The 14,911-nt window shown below is 36.3% G+C and overlaps 1 protein-coding gene across 2 annotated transcripts in view; it reads right to left on the reverse strand.

Annotated features, from left to right (window-relative positions):
• rictor (rapamycin-insensitive companion of Tor) overlaps window positions 1-14,911 on the reverse strand; it is a 955,009-nt gene that overhangs the window by 61,546 nt on the left and 878,552 nt on the right. For both annotated transcript variants that reach the window (XM_090406113.1, XM_090406114.1), the window contains exon 30: window positions 12,182-12,314. In XM_090406113.1, coding sequence (XP_090262239.1) covers window positions 12,182-12,314 — 133 coding nt within the window. The remainder of the gene's footprint in view (window positions 1-12,181; window positions 12,315-14,911) is intronic.

Genomic DNA, 14,911 nt, shown 5'->3' on the forward strand with positions numbered 1-14,911 from the left:
ATCCAAAGATTATGGTATGATAATATCAACAGAAAAATCAAAAACTATGGCCTTTAAAGGACAAGATCCAGCAAGAACTAAAATAGTAATAGATAACAAGATCTTAGAACAAGTGAATTCATTTAACTACCTAGGATGTACGATCACATATGAAAATGAAAAAGATATAAACGTAAAAATTGCAAAATATTTAAAAATAACAGATGTAATTAACTCTATATTTAAACCAAACCTAGTTCAAAAACAAACCAGACTAAAAATATACAATACATTAGCCCTACCAGTCTTTATGTATGGAAGCGAAATCTGGACAATAAAACAAAAAGAAAAACAAAGATTAACAACAGCAGAAATGAAGTTTATGAGAAAAACTGCAAAGTATACCCTATTTGATCACAAAAGAAATGAAGAAATCATGAAAGAATTAAACCAAGAACCAGTAATAGAAAAAATTAAAAAATATAAACATAAATGGATGGAACACTTTCAAAAAATGAAAACAGAAAGATTACCAAAACAAGCCATTAGGAAAAGGAAAACCAGGACGTCCTCTTAAACGATGACTTCTAAGGCCGGAATAGGCCATGCTAGGCCTAAATCCTTGATATGCATGATGATGATGACAGAAAATACACAAATGATTAAAATAAACTTCTCTGTATGCTTGTAGTCTTTGAAAAAAAGCATTTGACTCCATTAAAACTTCAGCTATCACTGTTAAAACAGGATATGGAAGAAATAGACACCTTAAAATATAAATAATCATGCAACCTCTCATAAAAAAAAAAAAGGCAAAAAATTTCTGATAAACAGAGAAATAATACAAGGAGATACAATATTTAAACATTCATAAATCTACCTTAAATTAGGCTTTTTATGAATTAAAATGAACGAATAAATGAGTTAAAATTTACAGAAAGATTCAGATTCATATGCATTTTTCAGATGATGCAGTTCTCTTGGGGAGAAAGACCCAGAACTAAAATTAAGTGAATTATTATTATTATTAAACAAGACCTCATGGAGTCAAAGACTCATCTAGGAGGTCCTTTTATCTCACACACACATCTCATCATACCGGGTCTTAAACACATTCAAACTCCTTGCAGACACCACACTCTCAGGCAAGGCATTCCAAACATTCACAACTCTGCACGAAAAAACCTGCCTCTCACTCCCCTACTCACACCCTCTTTATACAGTTTCCAGGGATGACCTCTGGTTCTCCCCTGATCTCCCACTATTCTCTGTAGAACTTCTCCACCATTGATCCTATAACAACCCCTTACCAACTTGTAGGTCTCTATCATATCTCCCCTCTTCCTTTTCTCCACTAGACTCTGCAAATTACATCTTTTCAATCTTTCCTCATACTCGACATTCCAGAGGTCAGAAACTACCTTAGTCAGTCGCCTTTGGACCCTTTCCAACATCTCTTCATCCTTCTGAAAACCAGGTGACCAAATCTGGGCACAATAGTCCATGTGTGGCCTAATCAAAGCCTTATACAATGGAACAAGAATCTCCCTACTTCTACACGTCAGTGTCCTCCTCATCATTCCCAGAAGTCTTTGTGTTGTCTTCACAATTTTGGCGATGTGTCCCCTAAATTTTAGATCCTTATCCACTATCACTCCCAGATCTCTTATTTCCTCTACTTCCAACAATATATTCTCACCAAGCATAAATTCTGCATCCCATCTTTGTTTTCCAAATTTTAAAACCTTACATTTTGCAACATTGAACTCACATCCCCATTTGCTTGCCCAATCACTCAATTTATTCAAGTCTTCTTGCAACGCCACAACATCTTCACTACTCTTTATGGTTCGTCCCAACTTTGCATCATCTGCAAACAACTGAATATCTCCATCCAAATCTTTGCCAATATCATTAATATACAAGTTAAATAGTAATGGCCCTAAAACAGATCCCTGAGGCACTCCACTAGTGACTTTCCTTTTCCTGGATACTGCACCCCCATACACAACTTGTTGATACCTATCAGATAGCCAGTCTCCAATCCAATGCACTAATCTAATATCCAACCCCATCTTCTCTAGTTTGACTGTCAACTTATCATGAGGTACTCTATCAAAAGCTTTTGCGAAATCCAAGTATATTACTGTGTATCCTTCTCCTCTGTCCAAGGAAGCAGTCACTTTATTGTAATAAATAAGTAGATTACTAAAACACGACCTCCCTTTAGCAAATCCATGCTGTCCATCAAAGATTATACCATTGTTGTCAACCCAACTCTGGATCCTAGTTCTCACAAGCTTCTCCAACAACTTAACCACAACACCTGACACACAGATAGGCCTATAGTTTGATGCTTGAGTTCGATCACCTCCTTTATGAAGTGGCACAATCTTGCCCTCCTTCCACTCTTTAGGGACTTGACCAAGTGCAAGACTCGTATTAAAAAAATATGTCAAGGCAGGTGTCAACTCTCTGGCACATTCCTTCAGAATACGCGGTGATATATTATCAAGTCCCACAGCCTTATTTACATCTAGTTTACTCAACTCCCCAAACACCTTTTGCTCACTTACAGTCAGTCTCTCCTCCCCATCATCAACTGCTCTTAATCTCTCCATGAAGTCACATTCACAAGATTGAAAGATCTTTATGAACTGCTCATTAAGTATCTCCACCACACATTCTGCAACAGCTGTCTTTATACCATTTCCTCCAATCAATGTCATCCTTCCATAATCATTCTTTCTTTTGCTGGCTACATATCGAAAGAACTCCCTAGGATTCTTTTTAGCTTCATTAGCTAACTGCTGTTCATACCTCTCTTTAACTACTCTCACCAACCAAGTCACCCTCCTTGCCTGGTCTTTGTAGACCTCATGAAATTGGTTACTTCCACTTCTCTTATGCTGCCTCCACAATGCCCTTTTTCTCTGTATTGCATGCTTAATCTCTTTATTCATCCATCTCACACCTACCTTATTTAACCTTCTCACCTGTGGTATACATTTAGACATTGCATCCACTAAATATTTTTTGAAAATCCCCCAAGCTGCATTGATCTCTTTTCCAGCTAACTCCTCATTCCATGCTACACCTGCAAGCTGTCTCCTAAGCTCTTCATAATCACCCCCCTTGTAGTTCCACATATACCCTTTTTTCACAGGGGTCCTTGCACTGCTGGCAACCACCCAAGTAATCACCTCATGGTCACTTTCACCAATTGGTGGATGATTTGATACCTCATTGATAATTACATCCTCCAATGAGATGACCAAATCCAAGACCCTTAATCCTCTTGTGCCCTCTGTTACATACTGTCTGAGGTAGTTATCCCTCAAAAACTCAAGAAACTCATTTTCTTTACTTCCAGTTGCTATCTCTTCATTCCAGTCTATATTGCCATAATTAAAATCACCCATAATGATCACCCTTTTCTGATTTGCTTGGCTTATTTGACTATAATTTCACTATCACCACCATCCACATTACCAGGTCTATAACAACATCCCACCAAGTATTTGATTCTATTCACCTCTATCTCACACCATACTGCCTCAAAACCACTGGCCCCCTTTCCCTCTTGCATCTCTACCTTGTATGGACATAACTCTTTCTCTATCATCAATAGCACTCCCCCTCCCTTTTTACCCCTTCTATCCTCACGAAACACATCATACCTTTCCATCTCTATTCCTGTCAGGATGTCATCCTCATCTAACCATGTCTCACTTATTCCGACAATCTCTGGGTGCACAGACGCAATTAGTGCAACCATTTCATCTGCCTTGTTTCTTATACTTCTAGCATTGGTATACAAACACAACAACTCATTTCTGGATCTACAGCTAGTTCCACTGATACCACTCACTCGATGTGATCTCTCCATGCTGGACTGGGGCCATTTCCCTTTCTGCTTCTTCATTTTAGAACCCTTTGCAATTCCATCTGTTTCCTTTTGATCCCTGATCATCCCATTACTTTCCTGCCTACACATGCTCTCACCTCCTCTTGGAGCATCCACCTTTCTCACGCTGTGTATCCCTGCCCACCCTGAGCCTCCCCGTTTCCCTGCTCCTCTTGCACACCCATTCTCTCATTTTCTATACTCATACCACTCACTTCCCCATTCATTTCCGCTCCTTCAATCTCTCCTCTCTTACTCTCCTGCTCTTCCACATCACTCCCCTCTCGATCTGATTCATTCTCTGTATTCACTTCTCCACTTTCCAGCAGCAGTCTCTCCAAGCGACTCACACCATAACCACTCAAATGCAGTCCATCGCTCCCATACAGCTCACTTCGTCCCTCAAACTCATTCCACACATTAACAAACTGTACTCCCATTTCAGCTTTTCTCATCCTATTTCAACATCTAGTTTCATTTTGCCATTTCTTCCCTTTGCCTACTGCCATCCATAAATCTTCATTCCACTTTTGCAGTGTCTTGCCCACTGCAAAAAATTAACTTAAGTATCCAGTCAATTGGGTTCAAAATAAATTTAAACAAAAGAAAAGTAATGATGAATAACAATTTAGTACAAAAAATATTATATTGACAGACTGAGAATTGGAGAGAGTCGATTCATATAATTATCTGAGACAGTTCATAAAAATCTATGATGGACAAAAGATATCTTCAAAGGTAATATTCCAATTATTTTGATGAGAAATGCTTTCAACCAAATGTGGCTTACCTGTAATTAAATGTGACAGTGAAACTTGAAATTTAATAAAGTTATGGTTCACTAATTGAAAGTTACTCAGAGAAGAATGGAAAAGAATATTCTTAGAGATAGGATATGCTGCCATTTGATATTAAGAACAGGTGTTGCAGTGCATTAACAATTCCACTTTTGCAGTGGGCAAGACACTGCAAAAGTGGAATGAAGATTGATGGATGGCAGTAGGCAAAGGGAAGAAATGGCAAAATGAAACTGGATGTTGAAATAGGATGAGAAAAGCTGAAAACAGAATGGAATGGAGAAATTTGGGGGAGACCATTCGGCAGTGGACATTTATCTATTTTGCAAAAGAAGGAAAACTGGATATATGCAAGTAAACTAGTAATGAAGTTATAGGTTGTTGACTTCACATGCAAACTCTTTAAAAAAAAAAGTCTCATACACTAAAAGAACTATACAGTCTCATCTAGAGTAGGCTTTTATGAAAATCCATGCCTAAGGAGGAATTCGAATATACAACTTGTTGGTTAGAGAGTGGGTATATGCTACCTACTTATCCAGGCTGGCAATTTTGTTCTCATACTTGGATAAAGGCTAAAAACAACTAAATAATTTCTGGTTGAGTATAATTAAAAAAAGACACTTCAATGCAGAAAGTTCAAAAAGTCATCTTTTTAAAATCATGTTTTTTTTTTTTTAAATCCAAACAGTTTATGAAGGTTAAAGAGCTACTCAATATCAGAATTTAGTAGCAGGAAGAAACAAAAGTGTTTCATATTCTTCCCTTGTGAATTCTAAAACTTCTCTCTTCATGCTCTACATTAAATTCTGGTGTATAAAAATTTCCCTAAAGCTTTAAATGAAGATTTTGTATCCCTTATTCCAAAAAATAAGCGATTAAAAAAAAAAAAAAACTGGACAAGAAATAATTGGATAAATAATAGGATAGAATAAATAAAAGCAAATAAATCATTGATAGTTCACTGTTTGAAATTAATGCTCCAGTTGCAATTCTGATAGTTTCCATTCATCCATTGAAGTGTGCTGTCTTTTGCAGAAGCATAGACATGACATCCACAGTGGAGTCTTGACCTGATAATCGTTCTGTATAAACGAAGCACTGAAGAAAGATTAGCATCTCAATATACGTGGAGCAGGTTTTTGTTGTTGAAATATCTGCAAGAATCTTGCTTCTGATGAATTGGGAATTAGTAATTGGTTATCCTAATCTTAGTTATGGATCAAGATAAAGATCACATTTGGGCAATAATGCATGGAAAAAACAGTTTTCTGTAGCAAAAAATCTGAACCTATTTGAAATCTTTTCTGCAATTGTCTTTCTACAACCCTAATATTGCAAGAATGACAAATGATGGTAAGTCATTCACATAGAGGTTGGTCAGTTGTTTTGGGATTTACAGCCAAAGCATAATAAATTTAGTTTAATCCTTTATCCAAGTGTGAGCAAACAAAGTTTGCACCTGAAAGTATCTTCAGGACTGGGGTAAGATGGTACAACACTGGCAACTCGTTGCAAAGGTGGAGCAAGCTAACATCACTCCTATCTCAGTATCTCCCATAATGCAAAACACATCTCCTTGCGGATATGTATAATGTTATACATTAAGGGAAGGGCCACTACCCAGACTAGTTTCGACCTTTATTGAGGTCTCTTCAGTGGGAGCCAGGCCCAGAGTTGGAGATACCAGGCAGAAGCATTAGCAAGGTCATCTCTACCTATAGGTACTCAACATCTTTCTCTAAATCCAGAGTAATTTAATAAAAAGGTGGCACGCCGTTTGGCGACTCCTATAGGTAGAGATGACCTTGCTAATGCTTCTGCCTGGTATCTCCACTTGGGCCTGGCTCCCACTGAAGAGACCTCAATAAAGGTCGAAACTAGTCTGGGTAGTGGCCCTTCCCTTAATGCATAACATTATAGATATCTGCAAGGAGATGTGTTTTGCATTATGGGAGATACTGAGATAGGAGTGATGTTATCTTGCTCCACCTTTGCAATGAGTTGCCCGGTGTTGTACTACCTTACCCCAGTCCTGAAGATACTTTCAGGCGCAAACTTTGTTCGCTCACACTTGGATAAAGGATTAAACTAAATTTATTATAGTCTAACCAAGTGAAAAACAAACTTTCTACAGCCAAAGCAATTCATGATATGCAGCCAGCGAGTGAATTATGTCTGTTAATTGCGTTTGTTCCAATGGTTGGTTTATCATTTGTGTTAGATGAAAAATCTGAGTTTCCAGGAGGGGTTAACTCTGTAACCTTCATGTGAGACTGGCTCACCTTTATTGAAAAGCTCTGATTAAGGATCATTGTATCCCAGATGAGATTCAAACCCATGTATTTCCAACAAAAGGGCATCGTCAATGCCAACTGAGCTATGGAGGCTCAAGAGACCATTACAGTTGGAGGAAGTTGTTCTGCTATCAACACTTAATACAGAACCTTGTGAGACTCCCTCATCTTGGAGAACGGATCAAGTGAGGGCTGATCCCACTTAGACTTGGAAGATTCGGTTAAGGAGACAGTTTATGAAGAAAAGGGAGAGAGAAAGAGAGAAGTTCCCCCCGCTAAGATCAACACTATGCATGTCTTAAAACATCAAACCCACAAGCTGTGTTATATGCTTTTGTCAAGTGATCATATTTTGAAAAAAGCATCCTTATGATGTTTTTGGAAACTAGATTATGCTGTTCTGGAAAAAAAAAATTGCTCTCCAGAAACCATAAAACATTGAACTGTCAGAACAGCCGGATGGTTATTTGTTGGCATTCATAGATCTTTGCCAAGCTTCAGAAATGCAATAATAATTGCCTTTTGCCAAGATTATGAAAATTCATTCTAACAAAAAATTATGTTGAATAAGTAGAGCAGCTGATCCATGAATGAAGGTGACAGATGTTTAACCCTATAATGATTATGATTTTAGTCCTATAGAGTTGATCAATAATGGACCACAGCAACTTTCAGTTCTTCCTTGAAAGGCTTATTTTAGACTAAAAGTGAACAGAATTTCATGTTCTCTTGCTTTGCTTTCTGGGCCAGGAAATCTGGGGTGTAAGAGGATGGTGGCAGTATTTTGGCATAACTTTTCCCAGGTATATCTGCAATTGCTTTTGACTAAGCATTTGCAAAACTATTTTGTTCCACGTTCAAAAGAGAGGTGAATGGAATGTCTGCTTTTCATTTTTGGGATTTTGTTCCAGAGACTGCAAGTAAATCATAGGTCAAATATGATAAAATTGTGTTCTAGAAGATGGGACAGGTATACAAGATAATGTCTCCTATGACACTTTCTTTGCTGTCACCTTCTCAGCATAAGAGAGTTTCCCACAGATATTGATGTTGTGGTATATGTCTTCTTTGCCTCCAGATATGGTATATTCTGCTCAGTCTTGATCTATTTAATCTGTTTTTCATCCTTCCAACTTTGGCATGCTCGGAATTAAGCTTCATGCAATAATAACATTTGGGATGTTTTGCCAACATCAATGTTAGAAGAAGCACAAAGGGTTCAGTACACAAAGCCTAGCAAGGCAAAGGAGATACTATGCTTTCAATGTTAGAGGTTCAGGGGTATCAAATATAAGAATGATGTTCCTCGTTGGATCTAGGATACCATCCCTGTGTACGAGAATTCTTCTTATCGCTGTCACTCCTTCGATTTTTCATTTTCAACAACAGATATTGATGTTGTGGTATATGTCACTCCTTCGATTTTTCATTTTCAACAACAGATATTGATGTTGTGGTATATGTCTTCTTTTCTAGGATACCATCCCTGTGGACGAGAATTCTTCTTATCGCTGTCACTCCTTCGATTTTTCATTTGGAACAAATTTCCTCATCGGGAAAATCATGGAGGTCCCACTCTGATATTACTTATCAAGGAAAGTTCAGTTTTGTTGGGATTACCATGAGTGGTATTCTCCCGAGCAATGTTGCACATTGAAGGATGTTTCAACAACAATGCTTCCTGGAAGGATTTTTTTCCACCACTGATTTTGGGGATCATGACCATCCTCCCAAATCCTTCTGGATGAAGAAGGGTGATATTTTCCCAATCTGAAGTTCATTTGTTGCATGAATTATTAGAAAAGGTGGAAATAAAATGCTTTTTACCTTTTTTTGTTTCTGAAAACTTTGCACAACCAGGCTGAGGTCTGTTTGAGGAACCCTCTGCTGATATACTCAAGAATGACAGACAATCTCAGCAAAAGAGCTACCTATCCATGTGACTATGGGGTAAACATACCAAGATGAAATGATTAACATACTCAAAACTGGAATACTAGGGTTATCCCAGAAGCTATACTGGCACGACAGCAAGCCTTGGAACATGTCCCCAGACCATGGGGACTTATTGCTAAATTATTAACCTTTACAGCAAAGTCCATTAACTGAATGATCCTGGCCAAGTCATCAAGTACTATCCATCTTGATAAAATAGTGCAAGACTATCAGGATTCTCCTCCCCCCCAACACACACTTACCCACAGGTCAGACAATGTAGCAGGGCACTGGATCCTGGTTTTGTAAAGAGGACAGCAGCAAAAAAGACTTAAGAGAAGTAGAGAAAAGAATGTGCAAAGATGAAAAACTAAAAGGAAAATCCCCTCCACTATGAAAAGGTGTCCCATGTGGAGGGGAAAGAAAGAGAGAGAGAGAGAGACTGGTTGGTTGATTTGGGGTTCACTGGTGCAATGACAGCAAGGTCATACTGTGCCAAACCAAAGGTTATAGCGATACTCAAGGATAATAAATAGTAACAAAGAAACAAATCAGTAAACAACGTGTATATAAAGCAAGTTTTATACAAACAAATTTAAACAATGTGTATCTACACATAAATAGAATTTATAATCATATGTTTGTAGAAATTTCTTGGTAACAAGTCAAAACATCATGCAATTTGTCCGAGTCTGATAAGATCTGCATGAGTGTATGTGACTCAGTTAGATCAGTAAAAGTTTCATGCCTTTCTCGAGTGAAGTGCTGGCATTCCACTAGAACATGGCAAATGGTGAGACATGTATTGCACTGTTCACACACAAGTTAGGAATCATCTCTCAACAGATAAGAAAGTGTGTTAGAGGACTGTGATAATGCAGAGCCTAGCAAGAACTACATTTCCCTCTCTTCTGCTTCTATGTTGACTATACTGACAATTCTCAATTTCAGACTTGATCTCAAGCAATTTATTTGGCAGTGCTTCCTACCATGATGACTGCCACTGGTTAATTAGTTTGATCTTATAAACTGTCTGTAGTCTGAATAAGAAACTGAGATACAGTGAGTGGAAAAAATATGAGCAGATCTAGCAATGCATCAGCAGTCTCACTGCCTTAATTCCAATGTGGCTGGGAATCCAGCACAACCAAATAAGGGCCTTCATTTCTAAGAGCCTTGTAAAGCACTGGATGTGGATTGTACAAAGGAGATATCGTGTAAATAACTCAATGAGTCTATAGAAATCATAAACTTTTGATAGTTTTTTTTTTGTTTTTTTTTTTTGTTTTAAGAAGAGCTAAATTGCATGCATTACTGAAATTAATTTTATTATTATTATTATTATTATAATATATTTTTTAATATTTATTTATTTATTTTTCATCATTAGACGTCAGGCTAGGAAAAAGGATCGATTAACTAACTACATAGATTTAGTTTACCGATATACAGGGCTATAGCATGTAGCTTGGTTCCTTATACGAATGTATCCTTCTGATGACACGGGTCTAAACGTCGAGTTTTATTTTATTAATAATTAATAAAATAAAATTTCAACACGTGTGTTTTTGTGTCCCTAAATTTATAAATATGGATTACTGAAATTAAGTTGGATCTGACTGGATATGATAAAGCCAGGAATTACAGCATCACAATCAACAAAGGATCTCAAGTTTTGAACTGTCAGTAAAGACAGGAGAGAAATGCTTTACTCTGAGCGAATTAAATAACTACATGTAGATGGATGCGACATACATTTCCTAGGAAATGTGTTTTTACATTATGGAAAATACCTAAGAATAGTGATCTGAACTTCCCCCACCTTTGCAACGAGTTGCCCGGTATTGTACTACGTACTAGGATCACTTGCATTGGCTAACGCTAGTGTCGCCGATACTTTATAGTTTACTATATTTGGCAAGAAACTCTCTGATTCCGATCTTTGAGTTTCTTATTCGGTTTTAAAACTATGTGGGATTTAATATCCCCTTAATTTAAGTAATTTAAGTAGGATTTATGTAGTAGCTTATTTACATCTAATGAAAAGGTCTTCATCTAAGACATGTTGGCTAGTCCACTAGTCCACCAATAACTATGAAACATCACTGAAAAAACGCCATTGTTGCCTTTCTTGCATGTGACTGTCCTTGTTCTGGAAGCCACTGTAAACCTAGTGTCTGCTGTGTATCTTAAAAATGCCTTTGATAATGCTACCATGACATCAGGTTTGTAAATACTTAATTTAGTTATTAAATATTTAGTTTATTTCATTCCTGTGTCTATACAGTTTCTTTCAGAAATTTTAAACGCAAACAATTAAGATGGTTTGGACACCTCTAGAGAATGTCCTCTCAGAGATTAGAACCATAGTCTTGAATGGAATTATTGGAGAAAGACAATCAAGAGGCAGACCAAAAAGAACTTGGTTACAGTCTTTAAAGGAAAGGTCACAGTTATCAAGCTTCAGAGAGAGATGACAGAAATGGCTAGAAACAGACCCAGATGGCACAGGGGACTCAATCCATCATCTGATGGACAAGAAAGAAGAAGAAAATATTACAACTTTGAAGATAATGAATAATTACAAATATAACAACAATAAGTTAGTGGTACCCATGCTCTCCAACCAACAGTTGTGCTGTCTGTGACAGAGAGGTTTATGACGATCTTTAGATGGCAGCTGAATTTCATTGTACAGTGACTACCTGGCATACTGAGGAGAAATCTGAATCAGCATGAAAAACTTACTATGTTCAGTCACTAGAGTAGGAGAACCAGATTACTCAGACTGCCTCTACGGTACTATTTCTAACTTAAAACTCATTTGGTGCCCACTGATAACTACTCCATTCGCATAACCTACATTATACTAGCAGAGTTAGCTCTATAAGGGAATCTGGGACCTTTGATTAGGAGACACATGGAATTTTTTCATGCTTCTTCAGGACTCCATAAGCAGGACAATACCTAAAGACAACTGTGGAAACATTTATACCATATTGGGATAACCTGTAAGTTGGAAAGCAGAGATTGCTATCCGCTTGGCTAATAAGGCCAGCAGACCAAACAGTAACTTCTCAGTATCATAATAATGTTATAGTGATGTTATTATTATACTTCCAATTACACTAAGATGTTTCTTTTACATGACAAGACAGAAACTGATATAATAATCTGAGTTACTTTGCAAGTTAAATACCATGAAAAGAATTAATAATGTTAAGACAGACTAAAGTATTTATTGATTATATTCAAACAAGACTTACTTGAGAAGGCCTTGTTCAGAACCTTTTACAGCAACTGAACTACTGAGGTTGGTAATAAACCGCATCACTTCTTTTCGAATGAGCACTTTGCTTTTGGAACTGCTCTCATCTTCTGTAATTCTGTTTCTGTGTACTGCAATATTATTGCTAATGTTAAAAAATAATTTAAACAGCTACCAATTATTAGCTGTTTACACCTATACTGGCGGAATATTAAATTAGGCTCTACATGCTGATGTCAGTCTCACAGGATTCCATTGAGATTTTTTATTAAGATTGATACGTTTTTCAAATATTTTGTGATTAGTGTTACTTTGTAATACTAGTAACTTGTTGTAAAGTTAATACCTTCATGCCAGGCTCTATCTTGCATGAGTTGTGTATCAGACAGGAACTTGCGTGATTGTATAACATGTCCCTTCAAGCATCTGGCAAGCATATTTGTACAAACTGTTAAATCTAAACATGCTAGTTCAATTTGGTGGATTTTTATTTCTAAAACTAGCACTGTATTTGTAAACCATTTTAATGGTATATAAATCTGTTTTCTTTTCTGCACTCAGTAAAGTATATACGAATGAATAAGTTTCTCTTATCAATTAGTTTAAATATTAGGACACTGTACTTAATTTAGCATACAATAAAACTTAAATTTTATTTGGTTTTCAGGACCATAAACTTCAGTTACCTAATTACACTAAATAGTGTAATTAGGTAACTCGTGCCTGTAGCTGTGCAGTATGGTGTTTTCTGAGGAGGATGTTTATCACAATAAAGAAGCATTTTCATTCAGTACTAAGCTACTAGTATACAGGCAGGTGCTTTTACCTTAATCACTGGTTTCTAATATATCACAAAACAGAGAGATCCCCCCTGACACACACACACACACACACACACTTGATTTCAATGGTAGCAGTTGCCCATAGTGAATGTGTATATTCAAGTATTTTGCCACTATATATTAATGACAAAATCACATTCTATACTCCGGTTGATAGATGAGCGAGTAGTGTCAGTTGTTTACATATTATATCAAATAATGAAAAGTCAAAGTTAAGAATAAAAATATTTCCTGTGACTTGATATTGATAAAATGAGGTACTGAAAGGTTTTATTTATTTATTTTTATTTGTAGCCATGGATAAAAATTCATTGTAGTATTATTCTATAATACTGAAGCAGGAGATGCAGGTTTCTGTAAACAGTGCTCAAAAAACAATTGGAACTACTAGCAGCTTACCCAATTATCTTAAAAGCCAGCATAAATTAACTTATTAAAAAGAGAGGGTGGGGGAGAAATCTGATGATGGATTGCCTTGCTGAAAATACTGATTTTAAGACTGATTTGGGTTCTAGATCAAAAATTACAATAATATCTCAACAAAATAACATTATAGCATAGGAGAGGTTCCCCTTTAGTAAATTTATGTACAAATATACAATAACAAAGATAATAGTGGCCTTAGCAGAGTGGCTTTATAATAATAATAATAATAATAATAAAAAAAAAGAAACAGAAAATTCGACTAAAGTGATTGAGTTCTTGTCTGAGAATCCTGCAACTTCAGATTCAATTCCTTTGACATTAGCTGAATTATCAGTGAAGAAAAAAAAAATTTCAGTTAGTGATAAACATAAAAACTGAGGTAGTGTGTAAATATCTAGACTCAGAAGTAAAAAAGGAGGTCTAAGAAACCCTCACTTTTACATGATTTTAAATAACATGCTTTTCAAATTAACATGGTTAAGAAATTGATATCACAATTGGTTAAAAATTCACTTAACATGTTAATTCTGTTCAGGCTGGTCCTGGTGGAAGTTTTGGCTGGCAAGGAGTAGCTTTATCATATCACTAAATACAGTACAGAGACAATTAGCATCTATGTACTATATTTAGTGACAATTAGTGTAAGCATGAATGAAAAGCAGCCCTGCATAATGAAAAATACCTCCCTTTCACAGATATTATACTACACACATGCAAGCAAACCAAAGTTTCATTGTAACACCAAAGTACTATATAACTCAATACATTGTTCTAACATCCTGTTTCAAATTTTCAGTTGCAGAAAATATGTGGTAACACCTGTTCATAATTCAGTCCTTGGGTGCAGAAACCAACGATTTGTATAAAGCATATTTTCAAATATTTATGTAACTATAAATCATACTTGCACTTTGGATTTTCTATATCATTAAGACAGTTCACAAATAATAATTTTATGAATAAAATTTAACCGAAAACATTCAAACCAGCTTGCCATATACAGTATATTGAAAATGTAAAAATGCACTCTTCCCATGTGGAAAGGACTTAACATACCATCAAGGGAATCCTCAAAGTGAAAATGATGAGGCACTGCCCTATTGTGAATTAATTCATTGTGTTTTTGCTAAGAGTTGCCAAATGATAGATGCAAGTGACCTTCGTTAGAGTGGTAGAGCGTGGACATATATCCTCTACCTGCATACATACTGTGAGTGCAGTAAGCATTGTGGTTCAAGCCACCATTAAATAAGCATGTGGTAATTAATTGTTTACTGCCTTATATTAAACATTTTTATATTGAATTTTCCTTCAGTGAAGTATGAGTATGGATAAAAAGGAAGCATGAAATAGAAAGGAGCAAAAAACTATCACTTTAGAGCAAAACTTGAATTAATTAAGAGATATGAGTATGGTGATAAAGAAAGCAAAAATTGCACAGTGATTTTGGACTATGTGAA

The sequence above is a fragment of the Typopeltis vanoorti genome, chromosome 16, assembly GCF_054136105.1.
Source record: "Typopeltis vanoorti isolate ZY-2024b chromosome 16, IOZ_Tvanoo_1.0, whole genome shotgun sequence".
NCBI lineage: Eukaryota > Metazoa > Arthropoda > Arachnida > Uropygi > Thelyphonidae > Typopeltis > Typopeltis vanoorti.